At 46.0% G+C, this 22505-nt stretch overlaps 1 protein-coding gene across 1 annotated transcript in view; it reads left to right on the top strand.

Moving 5' to 3' along the window:
• Positions 1-696: 696 nt before the first annotated feature.
• LOC311121355 (ubiquitin carboxyl-terminal hydrolase 8-like) overlaps positions 697-22505 on the top strand; it is a 30578-nt gene continuing 8769 nt past the window's right edge. Inside the window, exons 1-16 of the mRNA XM_084195854.1 lie at positions 697-854; positions 4491-4667; positions 5308-5452; positions 6103-6188; positions 6464-6593; positions 7140-7179; positions 7557-7728; positions 7921-8083; positions 8633-8774; positions 9892-10190; positions 10604-11077; positions 17250-17348; positions 17747-17821; positions 18066-18358; positions 19014-19235; positions 19840-20050. Of these exons, the coding sequence (XP_084051980.1) occupies positions 4564-4667; positions 5308-5452; positions 6103-6188; positions 6464-6593; positions 7140-7179; positions 7557-7728; positions 7921-8083; positions 8633-8774; positions 9892-10190; positions 10604-11077; positions 17250-17348; positions 17747-17821; positions 18066-18358; positions 19014-19235; positions 19840-20050 (2655 nt within the window). The 5' untranslated portion in view covers positions 697-854; positions 4491-4563. The remainder of the gene's footprint in view (positions 855-4490; positions 4668-5307; positions 5453-6102; positions 6189-6463; positions 6594-7139; positions 7180-7556; positions 7729-7920; positions 8084-8632; positions 8775-9891; positions 10191-10603; positions 11078-17249; positions 17349-17746; positions 17822-18065; positions 18359-19013; positions 19236-19839; positions 20051-22505) is intronic.

The following is a 22505-nucleotide window of genomic DNA, read 5'->3' on the forward strand; positions in this document are numbered from 1 at the left end:
TTGCAGCCTGAATGGAGGATGTTTTATGTATGAGCGGGGCTTGAGTGTATTACTGGCTGTGCAGCTTAAAGGGATACTACGGGATTTTAGCAATGAGGTCCCTTATCTACTTCCACAGAGTCAGATGAACTCGTGGATGCCATTTGTATGTCTGTGTCCAGTATGAAGGAAGTTAGAGGTAGCCATAGCATATGTGATAGCACGGGCATCTCCATTTTCTTCTTCAATGGCTGATTGCTCCCAGCTCATAGGAGTCCCCACCCAGTTCAATATTTAAATGATGCAAGCAATGTCCATGCTAAAACGGGTTAGAGTCCTCTATCTATCTCTTAAGAAAACAAGCTTAACTCTGATAGAAAGTAGCTTTTTTTTTTTATAACAAAGTGGCCGAAATGCCGCGTCCACTTACATCAGTGCATTCATAACAACTTAACCATTACGAAACTTCTATTCGATCAAATAAGCCTCACGTAGCAAATGTTTGGTGTTTTCTAGCAGTGTTGTATTTTAATCGTTGATAAAAGCTTGGCCGTTTTGAACAAATACGCCCCCTTGAGTTCTTCCGTGAATCAGGAGTCAGCTGTCTAGGTGTCGTCACTAGTTACCACAGCCACAAAGTCATAAACCCCGCCTGTTTCTAAAATGTATCTTCTTAAAATGTGATTGTAAACCTAACCGTAACCATAACCACACTGCTAACCCTACACCTAACACTAATCTATAATCAAGCCCCAAAAGCACATTTTTGTTTTCATAAACTTTTACGATATAGCCAATTTTGACTTTGTGGCTGTGGTAACTGGCGGAAAACACTGTCTAGAAAAAGCTGAACAAGACAACAGTGCAACGTTATGGTAAGTTGTATTATTTCCTCCTTTCAAACGTATTCACTTGCTATCTCATCATTGCAATAACTGTCGGAGGTTATTCGCCGTTATATTTACGGTTATAATTTCTCTGTCGTTACATAGCTAAACATCCTTGAGCTGACGGAGCCTGTTTGAATAAACAACTACAGTGAAAGCTAGCATAGCTTAGCTAACAAGCTAGCTATCCTGCTAACAAACTAACTTGACAAACGGGGGGTAGGCTAGCTACAGGACTTCCTGGGTAAACATTTGAGAGAAATAAGCTTTTTGTGTGTATGGAAAGCTACCTGGCTTGTTAATTTACAGTTTTGCGAACGTGCTAGCTAGTAGCAAGTCCAATGTCACATATATTATATTTACAATTTCGTCAAAGATATTATCTGTGGTTTCGTTTTTGAAAGCCTTGCTAAATTCGCAGTTCATGTTTACATCTTGCTCGGATGGATTACTCCAGCGGAACTGCCAAAGATAATGACGAGTACACTGGAAATTGACCAGCAGGGATACGAATCACAATACAGTACTTTGCTTGGCCATTCGCTTACAACTGCTTACTAACAAAAACGTCAAAAACCTATTGGACAAGGTTCTACAATAAACAAAAATATAAACGCAACCATTTTTTTTTTTACTGAGTTACAGTTCATATAAGGAAATCAGTCAATTAAAATAAATTCATTAGGCCCTAATCTATGGATTTCACATGACTGGGAATATAGATATGCATCTGTTGGTGTCAGATACCTTTAAAAACAAAAAAAGGTAGGGGCGTGAATCAGAAAACCAGTCAGTATCTGGTCTGACCACCATTTGCCTCATGCAACACAACACATCTCCTTTGCATAGATTTGATCAGGCTGTTGATTGTGGCCTGTGGAATGTTGTCCCATTCCTCTTCAATGGCTGTGCGAAGTTGTTGCGTATGGGCGGAAACTGGAACATGCTGTCGTACACATCGATCCAGAGCATCCCAAACATGCTCAATGAGTAACATGTCTGGTGAGTATGCAGGTCATGGAAGAACTGGGACATTTTCAGCTTCCAGGAATTGTGTAGAGATCCTTCCGACATGGGGCCATGCATTATCATTAGGGCTGTCCCCGACATATAAAAAAAACTTGGTCGACCGAGAGTCGTCTGTTCTTTCAACCAATCGGTTGGTCTACATTTTACGACGTATTTTTCCATATATAGACACATCCTATGTGTTCTAATCAAATCAACCATATGCACTGAGCTTGTCTGATGCTTTAAGCGCACTGTTTGATGAAATAATTAAGACACACAAATGACTAGATGGAGTCCAACCGCAATTTATTTGATTGTGCTCAGACTTGCTGTGTTAAAAAAAAAAGACAGCGAGTGACTGTGTGACTAGCACCCATTGCCTGTCTCTCTCTCCATGCTGCATTGACCACTACAGAACTTAAACAGTGTTTATCACGCTGTCCATGTTGCTGAAGCTGAAACATAATGACAGCCATTTCTGACTGAAAAGTTCTATTACCTCAACCCTTGCTCTCTTTACGTGACACATGTATGCATCGCATGCACGTGATCAATAGGGCCTGACCTATAGCATATCATAATCACATCAATAAATTGGTTATAACAAACTCCGAACACCTGTGACATTAAAATTGATGCAGAGGACGTGACTAATAAACTGGAAACAGGGTAATGTTTACTGGTTGCTCAGGAGGTAAAGGGGAAGTCAGATGTGTGGAATACATTTGACTAGTTGTGGAAAATACTGGAGATCAAGAAAAAGAAGGTAAGGAGAAGCTGCTGCATATTATGTGGCCAAACAGGTGCTGTTAGATTACAATATTTTTCTGACCGTTTGGAACCATGTAACACAACACTAAATCAATTATAAGCATACCAGAGAGTCTGTTGTAATGTTTTTTGTAAAGCCTTTGTTACAGCAAAGACTAAAAACAGTCTCATTCTCATTGGCCGGGGGGGGGGGGGGCTTTACTTGGCTCATCGTGCTCTAGCAACTCGTTGTTCCTCAGTTGAACGGTGTTACCTTCGACACATTGGTGCGGCTGGCTTCCGGGTTAAGCGAGCGGGTGTTAAGAAGCGCGGTTTGGTGAGTCATGTTTCGGAGGACGCATGACTCGACCTTCGCCCCCCGAGCCCGTTGGGGGGAGTTGCAGCGATGAGACAAGATCGAAATTGGGGAGAAAAAGGGGGTAGAAAAACAAACAAAATACAATAAGCAGGATCAGTCTTATTTCTGTAGATATGGAGGATTTATAAATTCTCTGGCAACAGGTCTGGTGGACATTCCTGCAGTCAGCATGCCAATTGCACACTCCCTCAAAACTGCACATTTTAGTGGCCTTTTATTGTCCCCAGCGCAAGGTGCACCTGTGTAATGATCATGCTGTTTAATCCGCTTCTTGATAATCCACACCTGTCAGGTGGATGGATTATCTTGGCAAAGGAGAAATGTTCACCAATAGGGATGTAAACAAATTTGTGCACAACATTTTAGAGAAAAAGCTTTTTGTGTGTATGGAACATTTCTGGGATCTTTTATTTCAGCTCATGTAACATGGGACCAACACTTTACATGTTGCATTTATTTGTTTGTTCAGTATAATATGACTAACTAATCCGTTTTGCTCTATGACCCCCACAAGAGTCATGGGACTCGTCTGAAGTCGGTACCGCCGATCTGCCAACTTCTGTCTGTAGCGTCCGAACAGTTTGGGCTACACACACATGACTCCACCATTGAAACGCGTACATGTCGGTTGTTTTGCTCTAGGATGCCCACAAGCCTCACAAGACGTGTCTGTTGGCAGCCCGGTACCAGTTAAAACGTGAATGGAAGTACTTTAGTGCAAAAAAAAAAGTGGTTAAATATTTGTAAAGAAAAATACTCAAAAAGTCCAGATCGTACTTATGTCTCTCAGACACAGACACTTCAAAACAACATACTTCCATTTGATGATTTTTCGAATATCTGTTTTGCCATTTATGAATCTGTTATTCAATGTGTTTCTATGGGCTAACAGCAGTAAGGCCAAATTCAATGTTTCATCAAATCATTTTTGGGGTACTTACAGGGGTCCTGAAATTCAAAATCAAATAGCTAAATGATCCTTGGCATGACCATCTTAAAAAAAAAATCCATATGTTAGTTTAGTAGAAACCCAGCCCAGGACCACCAGGTTCATCACAGTTGCAACCAACAGTATTTTTCAGTTACAACGTGTTTCTGGTGGCGTTCTTCCATCATACACAGGTTACACAGGTTCTGAGCATGCTAGATAGGTAATTAGCACAGGTGGTCGCCTCTGTCTTCTGGAAACATGCGCTGTAACATGGAGAAATGGCCGTGTGGGAACCCGAACTCTTTAAAAGTGTGTACTAATTTAACCTTTTTTTGTTTTTTTTAAATAATTTTTTTCCACTGATATGAAAAATATATATGTTCCTTAAGTTTCCAAAAGTGTACCACAAGCGATGCATGTTACCGTTCAGACCGAACGTCTGGGCTCTTCATCAATAGGAGCTAAAGGTAGTTGGCGTCTACGACTGGGGTAGACAAGGGGTTAGTAATAATAATAATAAAAGCTATTTGATTAAATTTTTTTGTCTTTCCAGAGATGTGAGGACTGGAATATGTGAACGTTGTACAGTGCTGGTGATCTTTTGATATATAACCCACCATTTGAAGATGCCTGCAGTGTCCAGTGGGGTGAAGGGCTTGTACCTCTCTACTAATCTGGGGGACCTCAACAAGAAAGCTGAAGTCAAGCCTGACAAAATCAACACCAGGAGGTAGGCTATTGTTCTGACATGGATGTCATTCAAATGGCAGTTTTGTTTTAAAATAATGACCTGAAAACTGGTGGTCTAAATAAGGGTTTCCCTAACTCGTTCTATTCTGTATTGCAGCTATGTCCAAGAGTGTATGTAAGATGTTCTATTCTGTGTTGCAGCTATGTCCAGAGGGCCTGTGAGATGTTCTATTCTGTGTTGCAGCTATGTCCAAGAGTGTATGTAAGATGTTCTATTCTGTGTTGCAGCTATGTCCAAGAGTGTATGTAAGATGTTCTATTCTGTGTTGCAGCTATGTCCAAGAGTGTATGTAAGATGTTCTATTCTGTGTTGCAGCTATGTCCAAGAGTGTATGTAAGATGTTCTATTCTGTGTTGCAGCTATGTCCAAGAGTGTATGTAAGATGTTCTATTCTGTGTTGCAGCTATGTCCAGAGTGTATGTAAGATGTTCTATTCTGTGTTGCAGCTATGTCCAGAGTGTATGTAAGATGTTCTATTCTGTGTTGCAGCTATGTCCAAGAGTGTATGTAAGATGTTCTATTCTGTGTTGCAGCTATGTCCAGAGTGTATGTAAGATGTTCTATTCTGTGTTGCAGCTATGTCCAGAGTGCCTGTAAGATGTTCTATTCTGTGTTGCAGCTATGTCCAGAGTGCCTGTAAGATTTTCAAGGCTGCGGAGGAGTGTCGTCTGGACGGAGACGAGGAGAAGTCCTACGTTCTCTACATGAAATACCTGACAGTCTATGATCTCATCAAGAAGAGGCCCGACTTCAAGCAGCAACAGGTACCAACCATGGCCCATTAGCGCACACCGTACCAAGATGTAGCTAAACCAATACAAGCCTTTCTTATTAGACACGTTCAGGTTAGACCCTCCCTGTTCTTCCATTTGGTGCCTAGTGAACACCACCCATGTGTTGCTACTCAGACCACCAAGAGGGTTCAAGCCATACAATGTATTTTAAAGGAGACTGGGAGCTCCGATCTCCCCACGTATTTAATGATTTTTCAGACAGTAGGAATGTAATGGGGGACACAGTAGGTGGAGGGGAGAACAGGGAGTAGTGGGTGAGGAGGGATTCGACCCCGTGCCGACATGGGCTATGTGCTAAGGAGACTGCAGAACTAGTTATGCGCAACACTCTCACACGGGACTGTTATGATACTGGCCATAGTGAGGGTTCAAACCATACAAAGAATAAACTTACTGCACTGACTATTGATTTTCCGACGGGTGATAGAATTGTACTCTCTTAGGTGAGGTGGATGTTGCAAGTGACACGTTAACGATCAATAAGTAAATGTACTTGATTTCACTGACTTGTGAAATTTCATTCTGTTTGGCAATGACACGATGTATTGATTTAAGCTAGCTGCTTCTGTTGTTCTTGAGAATGCTGCCATCTAAAGCACCTTTTCTCTCTGTTGTCCAAGGAGTTTTTCCTGTCCATGCTGGGGCCCACCAGCTTTAAAAAAGCCATAGAAGAAGCCGAGAAGCTCTCTGAAAGCCTTAAACTCAGGTTGGTGCCCTGCCCTCTGTGTTGATGTCATTCATTCACAGACATTACATTCACTTTGTGCACTTTGTAACTGAATGTCACCTAAATCAACTGGTATTCTGATGGCATAGGTTTTTAGCTGAACTTCAATACCCCATGAATGGTTGAAGAAGACCATTTGACTTTTGCCGAAGACGGAGATACGTTGATTTTGAAGCTATAGAATCTCTCCGTCAAGCCTAATGTTTCTACGGGTCACGGTTTCTGTTTTCCTGTGTGTGTGCGTGTGTGTTAAGGTACGAGGAAGTCGAGGTTCGCAAAAAACTTGAGGAGAAAGAGAGACAAGAGGAGAGGAAAAGGAGGGAGGACAGGACGGAGAAAGGAGGAGGGCGGGCGTCTCCAAAAGGAGGGAAAGAGAACAAGAAGGTAGGTGCCTGAATGATGAATGATGACGAGGACAGAAAAGCTTCTGACCCAAGGCTGAGAGGCCGATACAGAAGCAAGTGGTACTGGGAAACGCGGTGTCCTGGTTGATCTTTTCTGTTAATTCATGATCTCATAATTCCCACGTACCTGAAGTGAGTATGTTCACACGTGTGTGTGTGTGTGTGTGTGTGTGTGTGAGTGCTTTTCCTGTGCGGATGACACAGATGAAAGTGGATCAATTTATTCCTTTTAAAAACAATGTTTGGATCCAAAGGTTAATGTTTATTACACTGTAATAAATAGATTGTAATCAGCTTGAATTAACTCCAGTAATGTGCTCAGCTGTTGAATATAAATACATTTGAGATGTCACAACTGAAAGACGCCTTAACAGATCCCAGTTTAGTGAAAGCCTGGTGAAGCATGTTTCTGTTCTGTGTGTTATTGAGGTGAACGTTTACACCACCCCTGCCAGCACCAGTTATTGTGGTTGAGAGATGGTATTTTAAGACGCTGTGATCTCAGTTGTAATGTTCTGTGTCCCAGGTGAAGGAGCAGAAGGAGTTGAAAAATGGACCTTCAAAAGGTAAAGATGGTGACCAGTAAACTGACTAAAAAACTAGGCTTTTTAAAAAGTTGTTTTTACGCTGTGAGAATTTGAGGTAATCTGAAGTTTTGACATGCGTATAAGTTGTTTTACACAGCAGATTGGTGCTGATGTTTATTGATTTCTCCATATTTCTCCCTCTCTCCCTACCGCCGTACCTCTCGCCCTCCCTCTCTCCCTACCGCCGTACCTCTCTCCCTCCTTCCCTCTCTCCCTACCTCCCTCCCTCTCCCTACCACCGTACCGTCCTCCCTCTCTCCCTCCCTCCCTCCCTCCATCTCTCCCTCCCTCCCTCCCTCCATCTCTCCATCTCTCCATCCCTCCCTCCCTCACTACCTCGCTCCCTCCCTCCCTAGCTGCAGTGCCAGCAGGAGGGATCACAGCAGAGGGGTTGTTCAAGATGATGAAGGACCAGGCCATTACGGTCATTGTGATGGACGCTCGCTGCCTCCAAGACTTCCAGGACTCACAGATCCAGGTCCCCACACAGACTGTCATCAGTGTCCCAGAGGAGGCTATCAACCCTGGGTACGGAGGGAGCGATGGATGGATGGATGGAGGGAGTTGGGGGGAGGGTTGTTACATGTATGGTTGATCCAGGTCTCCACTCTGACCTTGTATATCGGGCTACAAGCTGTCTTCTCTGGGGCCATTCAGCCAGCGGGCTGTGTGTTGTGAACCCCTGCTAAAGGCTAACATGTTGTTACTCTGTTCCCACAGCATCACAGTGAACCAGATAGAGGCCAATCTACCTGATGCATCCAGAGAGACGTGGAAGAGACGGGGGTTTGTAGATTACATCATCCTGCTGGACTGGTTCAGCTCTGTCACTGACCTCAAACTGGGAACCACCTTACAAAGCCTCAAAGATGCTCTCTACAAGGTAAATACCATAGGAATGTGTGTTCCCTGCGATGTTTCCTCAGTCGGTGTGTTTTCCATTGAGGTACTGTGTGTTTCCTCAGTCAGTGTGTTTTCCATTGAGGTAATGTGTGTTTCCTCAGTCGGTGTGTTTTCCATTGAGGTAATGTGTGTTTCCTCAGTCAGTGTGTTTTCCATTGAGGTAATGTGTGTTTCCTCAGTCGGTGTGTTTTCCATTGAGGTAATGTGTGTTTCCTCAGTCAGTGTGTTTTCCATTGAGGTAATGTGTGTTTCCTCAGTCAGTGTGTTTTCCATTGAGGTAATGTGTGTTTCCTCAGTCAGTGTGTTTTCCATTGAGGTAATGTGTGTTTCCTCAGTCAGTGTGTTTTCCATTGAGGTAATGTGTGTTTCCTCAGTCAGTGTGTTTTCCATTGAGGTAATGTGTGTTTCCTCAGTCAGTGTGTTTTCCATTGAGGTAATGTGTGTTTCCTCAGTCAGTGTGTTTTCCATTGAGGTAATGTGTGTTTCCTCAGTCAGTGTGTTTTCCATTGAGGTACTGTGTGCTCCACAGTGGGACAGTGCCACTATCCTGCGTAGTGAGCCCATGGTCCTGGAGGGAGGCTATGAGAGCTGGCTCCTCTTCTACCCGATGTACACATCCAACGCCAAAGTCAGACCGCCCCGAACACACAACTACAACACCCTCCCACAGTGTAAGTACCCCTTAACCCTAACCCTCACCCTAACCTTAACCCTCACCTTAACCCTCACCCTAACCTTAACCCTCACCTTAACCCTCACCCTAACCTTAACCCTCACCCTAACCCCCCGAACACACAACTACAACACCCTCCCACAGTGTAAGTACCCCTTAACCCTCACCCTAACCTTAACCCTCACCCTAACCTTAACCCTCACCCTAACCCCCCGAACACACAACTACAACACCCTCCCACAGAGTGAGTACCCCTTAACCCTCACCCTAACCTTAACCCCCACCCTAACCCCCCGAACACACAACTACAACACCCTCCCACAGAGTGAGTACCCCTTAACCTTAACCCTTACCCTAACCTTAACCCTCACCCTAACCCCCCGAACACACAACTACAACACCCTCCCACAGTGTAAGTACCCCTTAACCCTCACCCTAACCTTAACCCTCACCCTAACCTTAACCCTCACCCTAACCCCCCGAACACACAACTACAACACCCTCCCACAGAGTGAGTACCCCTTAACCCTAACCTTAACCTATACTTAACCTTAACCCTCACCCTAACCTTAACCCTCACCCTAACCCCCTGAACACACAACTACAACCCCCTCCCACAGAGTACCACAGTCACACATTTCTGTCTGTACCCCAAACACATCACAGTGCCCAAAACACATTATTTTATTTCATTTCTGAACTATTCACCGTTCAAGCAGGCAGAAATACAGCTGGTATGACGCTGCCTGCTTGAACGGTGAATAGCTCAGATACACATGAAAACATGACCCCAGCAATCGATAGAACATCGCTCAGAGATGCACAAATAGGATATACCATTCAAAATGAGTGAATCTTTCCTTGAAGTTGATATGCTACTTCAGCATGGTGCAGTGGGGGTTTGATGGAATTGATCCCACAGGGTGTCGGTTAGCTCAGCTCAGTGTTAGCGTGGTGTTTAACTTTTGAGATCTCATTTTTCTCCTTGTGTAAATGAACCCAGGGTAGGTTTGTAGTCCTCCATTGGACTCGGTTTGAGAGCTAAACCGTAACCTCAGTAGTAGTTAATGTAATAGTTATTGAAACATTACCAGTTCATGTTTTCTGTTGAGCAGTGAACTTCAGCTACCCGTCACTGGAGGAGCCCAAACCTCCATCCCCCCCCCCCCCCGAGCCGGACCCTGAACCCCAGGTCCCCCCTGCCTCCCTGGGTAGCGTACAGGTGAACGGTGCCCCCCCGGAGGACCTGGCCCACTCCCACCCTGAGACCCCCTCCACAGGGATGGAGGCTGACGCCACAGACTCACCCCGCACAGGGCCCACTCAGCCTGGAGTGGGCCACAGCAAGAAGGGCCCTGGATCAGGACCAGGCATAACCAGCCAGCCTGGAGGGACAGCCAAGCACATCCCACAGGTAACTGCATGAGGTCATGTATTTGTTTGTTTTATCATGTACCTCTGTTGTTGTTGTTGTTGTTTTTATCGCACTGCTTTGCTTTATCTTGGCCAGGTCGCAGTTGTAAATGAGAACTTGTTCTCAACTGGCTTACCTGGTTAAATAAAGGTTAAATAAAAAAAATAAAAAAATTCAATAAATATTTATCTTTAAATATATTAAAGGGATAGTTGACCTAAATTACAAACTGACATTGGTTTCCTTCCCCTGTCAACAGTCTATGGACAAGGTAGGACTGCAATCCACAATTAGGTTTTTCCTAGTTGTCATAGTGAAGAAAGACTGTTACTGTCACCACTTCCATTTATTGTTCTTCAAATGTTGAATTAAACCCTTAATCCTCCCCGTCCTCGTCTTCCTCTCTCCCCCAGATCGACCGCACCAAGAAGCCATCAGTCAGGGTCTCAGACGGGTCTAAACCTCCCCTGGATGCCCTCCCAAGGGACCTGCCCCCCTCCTCCCAGAATGGCCTGTTTGTACCCCAACCCAACCGCTCGGTCAAACCGGCCGTTGACCCTTCGGTCCCGCTGACGGATGAGGAACGCAGTCAGATTCACACGGAGACGGCTGCTCTGATGGAGAAGGCCCGGAGAGAGCAGGAACAACGCAAACAGGAACGCCGCACCGAGGAGGAGTGGAGAGAGAGGGAACGGCGGGAAAACCAGGAGAAAGAAGAGCAGGAGAGGCCTGAGAAGGAAAATGAGGAGGAGGAGGAGAAGAGGAGGAAGGAGAAGGAGAACGGGGTTGGGGAGGAGCGAGAGAAGAAGGGGGAGAGGGAGGATACGCCGACAAAGAGTGCTTCTCTGGACTCGCCAGCTCCCAACCATATCGTCACTGAGATTAAGGTCTGCCTCTCTGTCTGCCTCTCTGTCTGACTCTCTGTCTGGCTCTCTGTCTGACTCTCTGTCTGCCTCTCTGTCTGACTCTCTGTCTGACTCTCTGTCTGCCTCTCTGTCTGCCTCTCTGTCTGGCTCTCTGTCTGCCTCTCTGTCTGGCTCTCTGTCTGCCTCTCTGTCTGCCTCTCTGTCTGTGGCTGCGTTCCGATTCTCTAACCTTCTCATAGAAGTCGTTCACTCCCCCTCATAGCATTTCAAAGCATTGGATTGGTGCAAGCATGGGAGGAGGGAGTTTCCACCATATCCCTCACACCAGTCCATTCCTTTTAAAGCCATGAGGGGGAGTGAACACTTTGGGAGAATGGGAATCTAGTCTGTCTGTCTGTGGTAGTGTCACCTTTATTAATACAGGTAAGTCAATTAAGAACAGATTCTTATTTACAATGACGACCTTTCAAACAAATCAATAAACATAAATTACACTATACACATCAATTACACTATACACATCTATATACACATAAATTACACTATACACATCTATATACACATCAATTACACTATACACATCAATTACACTATACACATCATATACACAATACACAACTATATTCACATCAATTACACTATACAGTGCATTCGGAAAGTATTCAGACCCCTTGACCTTTTCCCATTTTGTTACGTTGCAGCCTTATTCTAAAATGGATTAAATAAAAAAAGTCCTCATCAGTCTACACACAATACCACATAATGACAAACCGAAAACAGGTTTTTAGAAATACCTTATTTATAGAAGTATTCAGACCCTTTGCTATGAGACTCGAAATTGAGCTCAGGTGCATCCTGTTTCCATTGATCATCCTTGAGATGTTTCTACAACTTGGAGTCCACCTGTGGTAAATTCAATCGATTGGACATGATTTGGAAAGGCACATACATGTCTATATAAGGTCCCACAGTTGACAGTGCATGTCAGAGCATTAACCAAGCCATGAGGTCGAAAGGAATTGTCCGTAGAGCTCCGAGACAGGATTGTGTCGAGGCACAGATCTGGGGAAGGGTACCAAAAAAAATTCTGCAGCATTGAAGGTCCCCAAGAACATAGTGGCCTCCGTCATTCTTAAATGGAAGAAGTTTGGAACCACCAAGACTCTTCGTAGAGCTAGCCGCCCAGCCAAACTGAGCAATCGGGGGAGGGCCTTGGTCAGGGAGGTGACCAAGAACCCAATGGCCACTCTGACAGAGCTCCAGAGTTCCTCTGTGGCGAAGGGAGAACCTTCCAGAAGGACAACCATATCTGCAGCACTCCACCAATCAGGCCTTTATGGTGGAGTGGCCAGATGGAAACAACTCCTCAGTAAAAGGCACATGACAGCCCGCTTGGAGTTTGCCAAAAGGCACCTAAAGGACTCTCAGACCATGAGAAACAAGATTCTCTGGTCTGATGAAACCAAGATTGAACTCTTTGGAAACCTGGCACCATCCTTACGGTGAAGCATGGTGGTGGCAGCATCATGCTGTGGGGATATTTTTCAGGGGCAGGGACTGGGAGACTAGTCAGGATCGAGGGAAAGATGGACGGAGAAAAGTACAGAGATCCTTGATGAAAACCTGCCCCAGAGCGCTCAGGACCTCAGACTGGGGTGGAGGTTCACCTTCCAACAGGACAACGACCCCAAGCACACAGCCAAGACAACACAGGAGTGGCTTCGGGACAAGTCTCTGAATGTCTTTGAGTGGCCCAGCCAGAGCCCGGACTTGAACCCGATTGAACATCTCTGAAAATAGCTGTGCAGCAACTCTCCCCATCCAACCTGACAGAGCTTGAGAGAATCTGCAGAGAAGAATGGGAGAAACTCCCCAAATACAGGTGTGCCAAGCTTGTAGCGTCATACCCAAGAAATTTGCAAAAATGTCAAAAACCAGTTTTTGCTTTGTCGTTATGGGGCATTGTGTGTAGATTGATGAGGGGAAAAAAACAATTGAATCCATTTTAGAATAAGGCTGTAAAGTAACAAAATGGAAAAAGTCAAGGGGTCTGAATACTTTACGAATGCACTGTACATAAAAGCAAACACGAAAAGCAAAACCCAATCGTTTGAGAACACCACATTCTTCAGTTAAAAGGCCCTCTAACATCTGCCTGAATTGCCCTAGAGGCACCAACTCCACCAACTTTAAGGACTTTTGGAGATCAAATCAAATGTTATTTGCCACATGCGCCGGATACAACAGGTGTAGACCTTACAGTGAAATGCTTACTTACAAGCCCTTAACCAACAATGCGGTTTTTAAGAAAAGAAAAACAAAGTGTTAAGTAAAAAATTTAAAATAGCAAATAGTTAAAGAGCAGCAGTAAAATAAAGTAATAGTAGGGAGGCTATATACAGGGGGTACTGGTACAGAGTCAATGTGCGGGGGCACCGGTTAGTCGAGGTAATTGAGGTAATATGTACATGTGGGTAGAGTTAAAGTGACTATGCATAAATAATAAACAGAGTAGCAGCAGCGTAAAAAGAGAGAGAGAGGGGGGAGGGAGGGGGGGGGGGGGCAGTGCAAATTGTCTGGGTAGCCATGATTAGCTGTTCAGGAGTCTTATGGCGTGGGTGTAGAAGCTGTTAAGAAGCCTTTTGGACCTAGACTTGGCGCTCCGGTACCGCTTGCCGTGCGGTAGCAGAGAGAACAGTCTATGACTAGGGTGGCTGGAGTGTTTGACAATTTTTAGGGCCTTCCTCTGACACCGCCTGGTATAGAGGTCCTGGATGGCAGGAAGCTTGACCCAAGTGATGTACACTGTGGCAGTGTGTGTGTCTGTCTGTCTGTCTGTCTGGCAGTCTGTCTGTGGCAGTCTGTCTGGCATTCTGTCTGTGGCAGTCTGTCTGGCAGTCTGTCTGTGGCAGTGTGTCTGTCTGTCTGTCTGTGGCAGTGTGTCTTTCTGTCTGTCTGTCTGTCTGTGGCAGTGTGTCTGTGTGTTTCTGTGATGCTAAAAAACCGCTAAGCATCTAACCATTTCTCCCAGTCACTACTGTACCTTTTCTCCCAGTCACTACTGTACCTTTTCTCCCAGTCACTACTGTACCTTTTCTCCCAGTCTTAACTGTACCTTTTCTCCCAGTCACTACTGTACCTTTCCAGCCCAACACCAATAAGCCCATATCCAACCCATCTCTTAATATAAACCCCATCCATCCATCCATCCAGAAGTTAATACTATCCAATAGCCATCCATCTCACCCGTCTGATAATATCCAGAAGTTAATACTATCCATTAGCCATCCACCTCACCCGTCTGATAACATCCAGAAGTTAATACTATCCATTAGCCATCCACCTCACCCGTCTGATAACATCCAGAAGTTAATACTATCCATTAGCCATCCATCTCACCCGTCTGATAACATCCAGAAGTTAATACTATCCATTAGCCATCCACCTCACCTGTCTGATAACATCCAGAAGTTAATACTATCCATTAGCCATCCACCTCACCCGTCTGATAATATCCAGAAGTTAATACTATCCATTAGCCATCCACCTCACCCGTCTGATAACATCCAGAAGTAATACTATCCATTAGCCATCCACCTCACCCGTCTGATAACAACCAGAAGTTAATACTATCCATTAGCCACCAGTTAATAAGTCGTCTGTCCCCAATGACCAGCGGACATTTGATAAGCCCATCCCATGTGCAACCCATATCCTACTACATTGGCTCTCAAACCTCTCCTCTGCGACCCCCAGCCGGTCCAAACCTCTCCTCTGCGACCCCCAGCCGTTCCAAACCTCTCCTCTGCGACCCCCAGCCGTTCCAAACCTCTCCTCTGCAACCCCCAGCTGGTCCAAACCTCTCCTCTGCGACCCCCAGCCGTTCCAAACCTCTCCTCTGCGACCCCCAGCTGGTCCAAACCTCTCCTCTGGGACCCCCAGCCGGTCCAAACCTCTCCTCTGGGACCCCCAGCCGGTCCAAACCTCTCCTCTGCGACCCCCAGCCGGTCCAAACCTCTCCTCTGGGACCCCCAGCCGTTCCAAACCTCTCCTCTGCGACCCCCAGCTGGTCCAAACCTCTCCTCTGCGACCCCCAGCCGTTCCAAACCTCTCCTCTGCGACCCCCAGCTGGTCCAAACCTCTCCTCTGGGACCCCCAGCCGGTCCAAACCTCTCCTCTGGGACCCCCAGCCGGTCCAAACCTCTCCTCTGCGACCCCCAGCCGGTCCAAACCTCTCCTCTGCGACCCCCAGCCGGTCCAAACCTCTCCTCTGCGACCCCCAGCCGGTCCAAACCTCTCCTCTGCGACCCCCAGCCGGTCCAAACCTCTCCTCTGCGACCCCCAGCCGGTCCAAACCTCTCCTCTGGGACCCCCAGCCGGTCCAAACCTCTCCTCTGCGACCCCCAGCCGGTCCAAACCTCTCCTCTGCGACCCCCAGCCGGTCCAAACCTCTCCTCTGCGACCCCCAGCCGGTCCAAACCTCTCCTCTGCGACCCCCAGCCGGTCCAAACCTCTCCTCTGCGACCCCCAGCCGGTCCAAACCTCTCCTCTGGGACCCCCAGCCGGTCCAAACCTCTCCTCTGCGACCCCCAGCCGGTCCAAACCTCTCCTCTGCGACCCCCAGCCGGTCCAAACCTCTCCTCTGCGACCCCCAGCCGGTCCAAACCTCTCCTCTGGGACCCCCAGCCGGTCCAAACCTCTCCTCTGCGACCCCCAGCCGGTCCAAACCTCTCCTCTGCGACCCCCAGCCGGTCCAAACCTCTCCTCTGCGACCCCCAGCCGTTCCAAACCTCTCCTCGGGGACCCCCAGCCAGTCCAAACCTCTCCTCGGGGACCCCCAGCCGTTCCAAACCTCTCCCCGGGGACCCCCAGCCGGTCCAAACCTCTCCTCGGGGACCCCCAGCCAGTCCAAACCTCTCCTCTGCGACCCCCAGCCGTTCCAAACCTCTCCTAAGGACCCCCAGCCGGTCCAAACCTCTCCTCGGGGACCCCCAGCCGTTCCAAACCTCTCCTCGGGGACCCCCAGCCGTTCCAAACCTCTCCTCGGGGACCCCCAGCCGTTCCAAACCTCTCCTCGGGGACCCCCAGCCGTTCCATGGATTTGATCTATTCCAGAGCTAGCACACCTGATTCAACTGGTCAACTAATCATCAAGCCCTTGACTAGGTGAATCAATCATCAAGCCCTTGACTAGGTGAATCAATCATCAAGCCCTTGACTAGGTGAATCAATCATCAAGCCCTTGACTAGGTGAATCAATCATCAAGCCCTTGACTAGGTGAATCAATCATCAAGCCCTTGACTAGGTGAATCAATCATCAAGCCCTTGACTAGGTGAATCAATCATCAAGCCCTTGACTAGGTGAATCAATCATCAAGCCCTTGACTAGCTGAATCGATCATCAAGCCCTTGACTAGCTGAATCAATCATCAAGCCCTTGACTAGGTGAATCAATCATCAAGCCCTTGACTAGGTGAATCAATCATCAAGCCCTTGACTAGGTGAATCAATCATCAAGCCCTTGACTAGGTGAATCAATCATCAAGCCCTTGACTAGGTGAATCAATCATCAAGCCCTTGACTAGGTGAATCAATCATCAAGCCCTTGACTAGGTGAATCAATCATCAAGCCCTTGACTAGGTGAATCAATCATCAAGCCCTTGACTAGCTGAATCGATCATCAAGCCCTTGACTAGCTGAATCAATCATCAAGCCCTTGACTAGGTGAATCAATCATCAAGCCCTTGACTAGGTGAATCAATCATCAAGCCCTTGACTAGGTGAATCAATCATCAAGCCCTTGACTAGGTGAATCAATCATCAAGCCCTTGACTAGGTGAATCAATCATCAAGCCCTTGACTAGGTGAATCAATCATCAAGCCCTTGACTAGGTGAATCAATCATCAAGCCCTTGACTAGGTGAATCAATCATCAAGCCCTTGACTAGGTGAATCAATCATCAAGCCCTTGACTAGGTGAATCGATCATCAAGCCCTTGACTAGGTGAATCAGCTGAGATAGTTCAGGGCTACAATACACTTGTGAAACGTCTGGGGGTTCCTGAGGAGAGGTTGGAGAACGACTGTCCTAATATACAGCCAATTCAATCTCACCGATACCCATATAGCTTAATCTGCGTAGTCAAATGATGTGAGCTGTGTTGTGTCCCTCCCTCCCTCCCAACCCCCAGGCCCCCTCCCCCATGAAGCTTAGTAGTGCTGGAAAGAGGAGGAGCTATCAGACTGGGATATTAAACCACAGAACAGCTGATGACTATGACATACCCAAGGTATATAATCAACACTCAAAACAACCCAACGTGTTGCTCATCATGGCATGATGTTGTTTTTATAAAAAGCTTCAGTGGTATTTTTATTTCCGCATCCAGAGTGCATGTTCACGACCGCTTGGAAATTGTGGGACACAAACGGCACTTGGGACGTTTTGACCCCGAGTTTGCAAGTTCATTTTTTTGTTCTTCTACCATTGCCTGCCCAGAACATTCTAGTGAAGCAACAGAAGAACCCTGCATTGAAATACTACTGCTAGCTACCCCCCCCCTTTGACTGGGCAGAATTCTCCTTACATTGGCTGTACGCTGTTTGTGTAACGTGTATGTAATATGTGTGTGTGTGTGTGTGTGTGTAACGTGTATGTGTTGTGTGTAATGTGTCTGTTGTCCCACAGCGTGAGCTCCTGACCAGAGCCAGGAGTGAGGAGATGGGTAGACGTGTACCAGGCCTGCCTGTCGGCTGGATGAAGGTAAACAAACGAACACTAAACTGACACATCAAACTATTTAACCCATCGTTTCTTGATGTTCAAAGAGAACTGCTAAGTAGCCAGCAAGGGGAAAGCATTGAAGTGGACATATTCTATCAGCGTAAATGGATAACTACATTGCACACAAATACAATGGAGAGTGTTTTCACACACAACCATCATTGTGAAGAAAAAGAAAATTGGAGAAAGGATAAAAAACTCCCCTCTATCCTCTTTCCACCAGTTCTTAGACACGGTAACCGGTACCTACCGTTACTACCATTCCCCAACCAACCGGGTGCACCTCTACCCCCCTGAAGTCAGCGTGCCCCAGACGCCCCCCTCCACCCCCCCTACGGCCAAACACAAGCAGCCCCGCCCCGCTGAGCCAGACAAGACCATGGACCGCGACCAGGAGCAGTCCAAACTGAAACGCTCCTACTCCTCTCCAGACATCACCCAGGACCTGAGGGAGGAGGGGATAAAGAAGGTTACCGCCCCCATAACTGCTGCCCCAACCTTTAACAGGGAGACCAAGTAGGTGACATCATCATCACATGGATGGGCCTCGTCAATATATAGGTTTCACTCACTCAGATTAAGCCTAGTCCTGGACTAAGAAGCTATTTTTCACTAATCTCCACTAAGAATGTTTTTAAATCCTGGGGTGTATTCATTAGTTGGATTCCGTTGCAAAATGTTTTGTCTGTTGCGAAACGTTTCGCAACGGAAACCGTTTACCGTTTACTCTAGGAACCAAACGAAAGCCAACAGAGAAAAAAACGGAACGAAACGGGGGAGGGACCTAGCTGAATTTGTCCAATAGTAACAGTTTCCGTAGCAAAATGTTTTGCAACGAAATCCGACTAATCAATACACCCCTGGACTATCAATACACCCCCTGGACTACACTTCATCTGAGTCTGGGGAAACGTGACTTTAGGATTTACACTCAGATAAAATCAACCCTTGGACTAAATTGCATTTAAATGTATCTAGATAATTTGGATTCATGGATATGATTAAAATACTATTGGATTATGACAGAACTTGATTTAACATGTTTGAAACACGTAAGTATTTAATTCACATTTCTAGATGAAAGTTGATTAAATCACATTAGCTATCTGCTTTATAATACGGTGTATTTGACTGTACTGTTTCTAACTTCTCACTGCCATACCTCTCCCAGACCCCCCACTGCTAACGTCTATGCCAAGGTGGAGATTGCCCGTCCGTCTGCGGCTAAGATCCGTAACCTGAACCCTGTGTTCGGCGGTCTGGGCGCGTCGCTCACCGGCCTGCGTAACCTAGGCAACACCTGCTACATGAACTCCATCCTGCAGTGTCTCTGCAACACCCCGGCCATGGTCGACTACTTCAACAAGAACTACTATCAGGAGGATATCAACAGGTCAGTCATGTAGTGGTAATGATAATGTAGTGATTATAATGTAGTAACACCCCGGCCATGGTCGACTGCTTCAACAATAACTACTATCAGGAGGATATCAACAGATCAGTCATGTAGTGGTAATGATAATGTAGTAATGATAATGTAGTGATTATAATGGAACAACCCGGCCATGGCTGACTACTTCAACAAGAACTACTATCAGGAGGATATCAACAGATCAGTCAGATGATAATGTAGTTCTATTGATAATGTATTAATACCACTTCAACAAAAATGACTACCAAGATAAGATAAGTCCTCTGTAGCTCAATTGGTAGAGCACGGCGCTTGTAACGCCAGGGTAGTGGGTTCGATCCCCGGGACCACCCATACGTAAAAATGTATGCACACATGACTGTAAGTCGCTTTGGATAAAAGCGTCTGCTTAAACATTTTTAATATTTAAAAAGATCTCTCTCTCTGCAACCCTCTCTCTTTCTCTCTCTCTCTCTCTCTCTGCCACCCTCTCTCTCTGCCACCCTCTCTCTCTCTCTCTCTCTGCCACCCTCTCTCTCTCTCTCTCTCTCTCTCTCTCTCTCTGCCACCCTCTCCCCCCCGACAGGGCTAATATCCTGGGTCATAGGGGCGAGGTAGCGGAGGAGTTTGGTGTGATCATGAAGGCTCTGTGGTCGGGCCTGTATAAGTTTATCAGCCCCCGCGACTTTAAGATCACCATAGGGAAGATCAACGAATCGTTCTCTGGCTTTGAACAGCAGGACTCCCAGGAGCTACTGCTGTTCCTAATGGACGGACTGCACGAGGACCTCAACAAGGTAGGGAGACTGGAGAGCGAGCAGGAGAAAAAGGAAGGAAATTGATTGAAAGAAAGAAAATAGTTTTGAAGATTACCTAGTGCCTCCAAAAGTTACGTAATGGTGTAGAATTCTGGAATGGAACAATGAGAACTCCCTCCTGCAAGAGTTGTTAGTCAAATATGCCTAGTTAAAGCTCAGCTGGGGTTGACTACAGTAGTAATTGTACTGCAAAGTGCTCCTCTGTAGCTCAGTTGGGAGAGCATGGCGCTTGCAACGCCAGGATCATAGGTGCGATTCCCGGGACCACCCATACGTACAATTTAATGCACGGATGACTGTAAGTCGCTTTGGATAAAAACGTATGCCAAATGGCATATATAATATTATTAAAGTTAACTTGTAATTTATGGAGATGTCAGTGCAGTTTCTGATCAGTTGGAAATAGAGAAGCACATTCTATCTTTGGATATAAAACACTTTTTGAGCACAGCACTGGTTTAGCTTTAAAATGGTTAAAGGTGAAGGGACTTGTATTGAGGCTAGTTGTATTGATGTTCATTCACTTGACCACATTTTATTATCAATTTCTAATCTCTCTGTTTTTGGGTTTCATTTTGATGGGAAAATTAGAGAGTAAGTACGTCTGTTGTGTCTCGTCTGTCCTGAAGCTGTGTGTGTTGCCTCGTATGTCGGGGGAGGGATGGTGTCGGTTTTGTGTTTGCATCTGTCCAGTTTGATGCTGTGTCAGTCAGAACCCTTTTGCATGTGAACCAGAACATGCTTCATCACCTGTCCTGTTCTGACCCTGTCCTATACCGTCTTCATGGTTTACAGGAGTTAATGTGCTAGAGACAGAAGGACCGGTCCTGTCCTGGTCCTGTACCGTCTTCATGGTCTACAGGTTACAGTGGGGGAAACAGTATTTAGTCAGCCACCAATTGTGCAAGTTCTCCCACTTAAAAAGATGAGAGAGGCCTGTAATTTTCATCATAGGTACACGTCAACTATGACAGACAAATTGAGAGAAAGAAATCCAGAAAATCACATTGTAGGATTTTTAATGAATTTATTTGCAAATTATGGTGGAAAATAAGTATTTTGTCACCTACAAACAAGCAAGATTTCTGGCTCTCACAGACCTGTAACTTCTTCTTTAATAGGCTCCTCTGTCCTCCACTCGTTACCTGTATTAATGGCACCTGTTTGAACTTGTTATCAGTATAAAAGACACCTGTCCACAACCTCAAACAGTCACACTCCAAACTCCACTATGGCCAAGACCAAAGAGCTGTCAAAGGACACCAGAAACAAAATTGTAGACCTGCACCAGGCTGGGAAGACTGAATCTGCAATAGGTAAGCAGTTTGGTTTGAAGAAATCAACTGTGGGAGCAATTATTAGGAAATGGAAGACATACAAGACCACTGATAATCTCCCTCGATCTGGGGCTCCACGCAAGATCTCACCCCGTGGGGTCAAAATGATCACAAGAATGGTGAGCAAAAATCCCAGAACCACACAGGGGGACCTAGTGAATGACCTGCAGAGAGCTGGGACCAAAGTAACAAAGCCTACCATCAGTAACACACTACGCCGCCAGGGACTCAAATCCTGCAGTGCCAGACGTGTCCCCCTGCTTAAGCCAGTACATGTCCAGGCCCGTCTGAAGTTTGCTAGAGTGCATTTGGATGATCCAGAAGAGGATTGGGAGAATGTCATATGGTCAGATGAAACCAAAATAGAACTTTTTTGTAAAAACTCAACTCGTCGTGTTTGGAGGACAAAGAATGCTGAGTTGCATCCAAAGAACACCATACCTACTGTGAAGCATGGGGGTGGAAACATCATGCTTTGGGGCTGTTTTTCTGCAAAGGGACCAGGACGACTGATCCGTGTAAAGGAAAGAATGAATGGGGCCATGTATCGTGAGATTTTGAGTGAAAACCTCCTTCCATCAGCAAGGGCATTGAAGATGAAACGTGGCTGGGTCTTTCAGCATGACAATGATCCCAAACACACCGCCCGGGCAACGAAGGAGTGGCTTCGTAAGAAGCATTTCAAGGTCCTGGAGTGGCCTAGCCAGTCTCCAGATCTCAACCCCATAGAAAATCTTTGGAGGGAGTTGAAAGTCCGTGTTGCCCAGTGACAGCCCCAAAACATCACTGCTCTAGAGGAGATCTGCATGGAGGAATGGGCCAAAATACCAGCAACAGTGTGTGAAAACCTTGTGAAGACTTACAGAAAACGTTTGACCTGTGTCATTGCCAACAAAGGGTATATAACAAAGTATTGAGAAACTTTTGTTATTGACCAAATACTTATTTTCCACCATAATTTGCTAATAAATTCATAAAAAATCCTACAATGTGATTTTCTGGAATTACAGGCCTCTCTCATCTTTTTAAGTGGGAGAACTTGCACAATTGGTGGCTGACTAAATACTTTTTTCCCCCACTGTAATGTGCTAGAGACA

The sequence above is a fragment of the Coregonus lavaretus genome, assembly GCF_964263955.1.
Source record: "Coregonus lavaretus genome assembly, contig: HAP1_SCAFFOLD_3175, whole genome shotgun sequence".
NCBI lineage: Eukaryota > Metazoa > Chordata > Actinopteri > Salmoniformes > Salmonidae > Coregonus > Coregonus lavaretus.